General features: G+C 37.3%; 2 protein-coding genes across 2 annotated transcripts; both read left to right on the top strand.

The window, feature by feature from the left end:
* Window positions 1-358: 358 nt before the first annotated feature.
* Window positions 359-2,328, top strand: LOC142163306 (uncharacterized). The gene is made up of 3 exons (XM_075220579.1): window positions 359-679; window positions 797-1,234; window positions 1,510-2,328. Exons 1-3 carry the CDS (start codon window positions 359-361, stop codon window positions 2,326-2,328), a joined length of 1,578 nt encoding a protein of 525 aa, XP_075076680.1.
* A 638-nt stretch (window positions 2,329-2,966) lies between these two features.
* Window positions 2,967-3,578, top strand: LOC142163305 (uncharacterized). The gene has a single exon (XM_075220578.1). It carries the CDS (start codon window positions 2,967-2,969, stop codon window positions 3,576-3,578), a length of 612 nt encoding a protein of 203 aa, XP_075076679.1.
* Window positions 3,579-4,443: the final 865 nt, after the last annotated feature.

The following is a 4,443-nucleotide window of genomic DNA, read 5'->3' as shown; positions in this document are numbered from 1 at the left end:
TCAGAAGCTCAAAGGGAAAAGGGAAACAGATTGAAGAAAAGCAAAATGAGGTGGAAGGAAAAAGAAAAGAAGTTAATCCTGAAGATGATCAATCACAAGGAGGCCAATGGCAAATAGTTCGAAACAAGTCATCTACAAAGGGGAGTTATAACAAAAGGTAGAGGAGCAACTCGGGTGAAGGAACAACAGCTCCTACTATACTTGCTGAACGAGAGAAACCTGTGGAAGTGGTAAATGGTTTTGATCCTCTAAGTAGACATAATACAATACCAGAAAGAGAAGGGATGATAAGTAACACAAGAATAAGTGGAGGAAGACAATGGGGAGATGAAAGTGATATGCATCTGTTTATTCCCACATGAAACTAGCTACATGGAATGTTAGCGGTCTTAATAAAACCTACAAGCAAAAGGAGATGAAGATGTTTATAAAGAATAATAATATATTAATACTAGCAATAATAGAACATAGAGTCAAAGAAAGTAATGCTATAGCAATTCTAAAGAAGATAGTGACTGGATGGAGCTGGTGTCACAATTACAACCATAATAGAAGAGGCAAAATTTGGATAGGGTGGGATCAAAATGTAGTTAATTTTGATGTAGAGCAGACTGCAGAACAATTTATTCATGGTAAAGTTAAAGTGTGTAACTTGGGCATGGAGTTCCAGTTTACAGCTGTATGTGGTTTGCACACAATAGAAGATAGGAGAGGGATGTGGGATGGCATAAGGAATATATAAAGATCACAATAGGACCCTTGGCTTGCCATGGGTGATTACAATGTAGTTCTACAGGTTGAAGATAGGAAGTATGGTAACCCTATCACTGAGATAGAAACTAAAGATTTTAGTGACTTTCTCTTTTATACTGGAGTGACTGAAATGAAATCAGTAGGAAGAGAGTATACTTGGACAAATAAACATGTCTATAGCAAGATTGATAGAGTACTGGTAAACTCAGAATGGTGTATCAAAAATCATCACTTGGAGGCCAACATCATGGATCCACATTTCTTAGACCACTCTCCCCTATGTATCAAGCTGGAAGAAGAGCTACAAGCAGGACCCAGGCCTTTTCGATTCCTTAATTATCTAGTTGATCATGAGAACTTCATTAAGGTAATGGAAGCAGCTTGGAACCAAAGGACTAATGAAAATGGTATGAATAAAATATGGCAGAAGCTGAAAGTAGTGAAACAGGAGATGAAGAAATTGAATCGGGATTTTAATGGGGTAAGTGAGAAAGTGAGTATGCTAAGACAATAATTAGCAGACCTGCAAACTCAAATAAGGGTACCTGGCATACATTGTTTGATCAGGAAGGAGCAATTAAAGCAGAGCTAGAGAAATGGAGGAATATTGGGGAAAGCATATTCCGTCAGAAGGCTCGAATATAGTGATTAAAACTAGGTTACTCAAATAATGCTTTTTTCTTTGCTAACATGAAGAATAGAATGGCACAAAAATAGATCAATAGTCTAATAAATGTTGAGCGGGACATAGTGCAGGATCAAGAAGGCATAAAAAGAGAAATTCTGGATTTCTATGGCAAGCTACTGGGGTCTGCTGCTAGCCAATTACCAGCTGTAAATTCCATGATTATGCAGGAAGGAAGAACACTGAATAGACAACAGCAATTAGGCCTCATTGCACCTGTAACTTCAGATGAAGTTGTCCAAGATCTCAAAGACATAGATGACATTAAAGCACCTGGGTGTGATGGCTTCAATGCATGTTTCTTTAAAAAAGCCTGGCCGGTCGTAGGACAAGATTTTACTAAAGCAGTATTGGAATTCTTTGACACAGGGGTCATGTGTAGAACCATCAACTGCACTACCATAACACTAGTCCCTAAGGTACAAAATCTAGCGAGAATCCCTGAGTTTAGGCCCATATCTTGTTGTACGATATTGTACAATATCATCTCAAAAATACTGACACATAGAATGCAAGAGGGTATGAATGATATTGTTGATCCGGGTCAGTCAACTTTTATACCAGGAAGAGTAATCACTGACAATATAATACTGAGTCATGAATTAGTGAAGGGATATGGAAGGAAAGGGGTATCACCTAGGTGCATGTTGAAGATAGATATGAGAAAGGCCTACGACTCAGTTGAGTGGTGCTTTATAGAACAGATCCTCACTCATCTTCACTTTCCTGTTCAATTTGTACAATGGGTGATGGCATGTATAAGGTCAGTTTCATATTCAGTTATCATAAATGGGTACCCTACTGCCTCTTTTCTTGCAAAAAAAAGATTTGAGGCAAGGGGACCCAATGTCGCCCTTCCTATTTATGCTAGCAATGGAGTACCTCACTAGAATCTTAAAGACTCTAAAGAGGTAACCTGATTTCAATTATCACCATAAGTGTGAAAGACTGGACATTATACAGTTGAGCTTTGCAGATGACCTCTTATTATTCAGCAGAGGAGATATAGTGTCTATAAAGATGGTGTTTAACTGCTTTCAATAGTTCTCCAAAGCATCTGGTCTAGAGGCAAACATAGAAAAAAGCTCCATTTATTTTGGAGGAGTGCATGAAGAGGAGCAGAACAATATAATACAAGTGCTGGGGTTTGCAAAATGAGAAATGCCTTTTAGGTACCTAGGGTCCCTCTGAGTACTAAAAGGAAAATAATTTTACAATATAAGCCACTTCTTGATAGGATTATGGGCAGAGTCACCTCATAGACTTCAAAACTACTATGTTATGCTGGTAGAGTTCAGTTAATCAAATCTGTCCTATTTTCGGTACAAGTGTTTTGGTCTCAGGTATTCATTCTGCCACAAAAAGTGGTGAAGGCAATTGAATCAATATGTAAGAAGTTTCTTTAGACAGGGAGTGTAGACATGACAAAGAAAACGTTAATAGCATGGGACAAGCTCTGTTATCCCAAGACAACAAGAGGTTCAATTTCTTGGATGTGAGAACTTAGAACAAGGCTGCTATTTATAAAATGTTGTGGAATCTATGTCAAAAGAAAGACAAGCTATGGGTCCAGTGGATACACATTTACTATATAAAGGATGGATCTATTTGGGATGCACGAGCAACACAAGCTTCATGGTTGGTGAAGAAGATATTGAAGGTTAAAGAAATTTATATTGATGCAGGTTATATGGAGGATAATGTCAAATGCATGCAACAATTCTCTATGGAGGTTATTTACAATAAATTGATAGGGGAGTTTCAAAAGGTGGAATGGAGACGACTCATATGCAATAACCAAGGATCACCTAGATGGATTTTCATACTGTACTTGGCTCTAAACAACAGACTGCTCATGCAAGACATATTAGCACAGTGGATGCAGATTGGGGACTTAAGGTGTATGCTTTGTAAAGCAATGTCGGAGACCATTGAACATCTATTTTTTGAATGCATAGTATTCGCTACTATATGGAAGAAGATTTTGCAGTGGCAAGGCTTGGTGAGGCAACCGATGGCATGGCAAATAGAAAAGGAATGGGCAAAGAAACAGGGGAAAGGGAAATCTACTGAAGTACAAATTTACAGGATGGCACTTGCAGCTACTATCTACGCTATATGGATAGAGAGGAATATGTGAATGTTCAAGGAAAGAGTAAACCAATGACGAGTATAGTTAGGCACATCATCCAGGAGGTTGGCGTAGCACCTCATGTGTTAGATTACGGCAGAAGATGACTGTGTTGAATTTTTACCCTTAAATCTGTGTATAGCATAACAAAGTATAGGGATAGAAGTATTAGAGGAGATGAAGATACAGGTTTGGGGCCATCTGTCCAAATTGTGCTATAGTTTGTTTTGATCTACTTGTATATATTTACTTGGTAAATAAAGAAATTTAATTACCAAAAAAAATTAGTATTTAAAATTTATAAGTTGAAAAATATCTTTTATGTTATTTCTAAATAAGTAAATTTCACCATACCTCCGTTACAAAATTATTCATATTTACATTAAAACTTAAATACCTTGATTCTCATTTTTAAACTTAGATACAGAAACTAATGATGGGGCAACTAAATAATTTCTAGACAAGATTTCAATAGGGTTGAGATCCCTTTCTTTTGAGTGAGTTTCATGGGTTGTATTCGGGCTACTTCATGGGTCAGAATGGGCTATAAAAAATAATGGGTTAACTTGACTAGCTCAACCCAAATAGACCCACGAGCTAAAATATTTGTAGCTCAACTCATTAATTGGACGAGTTGGACGGGTTAGATGAGTTTGGGCTCAAGTTACCACCCCTAAGTATTATCAAGAGTTTTGGGCTCAACAACAGCTAGAGCCCTCTTGCGCAAAGTAATTTTCATCGACATAAGCTTCAAAAAAGCGGTCACAATAAATTTGTAAGAAAAAATGTTTATAATGAGATCATCGCGCGATCGAACTATGGAGATGAGTATAGATGAACTAATATGCTTTTCATGAATTTTAGTTAACTAGTC

This window comes from Nicotiana tabacum, chromosome 8 (genome assembly GCF_000715075.1).
Source record: "Nicotiana tabacum cultivar K326 chromosome 8, ASM71507v2, whole genome shotgun sequence".
Taxonomy (NCBI): domain Eukaryota; kingdom Viridiplantae; phylum Streptophyta; class Magnoliopsida; order Solanales; family Solanaceae; genus Nicotiana; species Nicotiana tabacum.
Note: the sequence above shows the minus strand (reverse complement) of the source record. Positions and strands in the feature narration are given on the sequence as shown.

Bases quoted from the DNA above. Each gene is read 5' to 3' on its own strand.
- LOC142163305 (XM_075220578.1), top strand. From the start codon at position 2,967: ATGTTGTGGAATCTATGTCAAAAGAAAGACAAGCTATGGGTCCAGTGG.
- LOC142163306 (XM_075220579.1), top strand. From the start codon at position 359: ATGAAACTAGCTACATGGAATGTTAGCGGTCTTAATAAAACCTACAAG. The intron at 680-796 runs GTATGTGGTTTG...GTAGTTCTACAG, and splicing joins TGGAGTTCCAGTTTACAGCT to GTTGAAGATAGGAAGTATGG. The intron at 1,235-1,509 runs GTAAGTGAGAAA...GACATAGTGCAG, and splicing joins TGAATCGGGATTTTAATGGG to GATCAAGAAGGCATAAAAAG.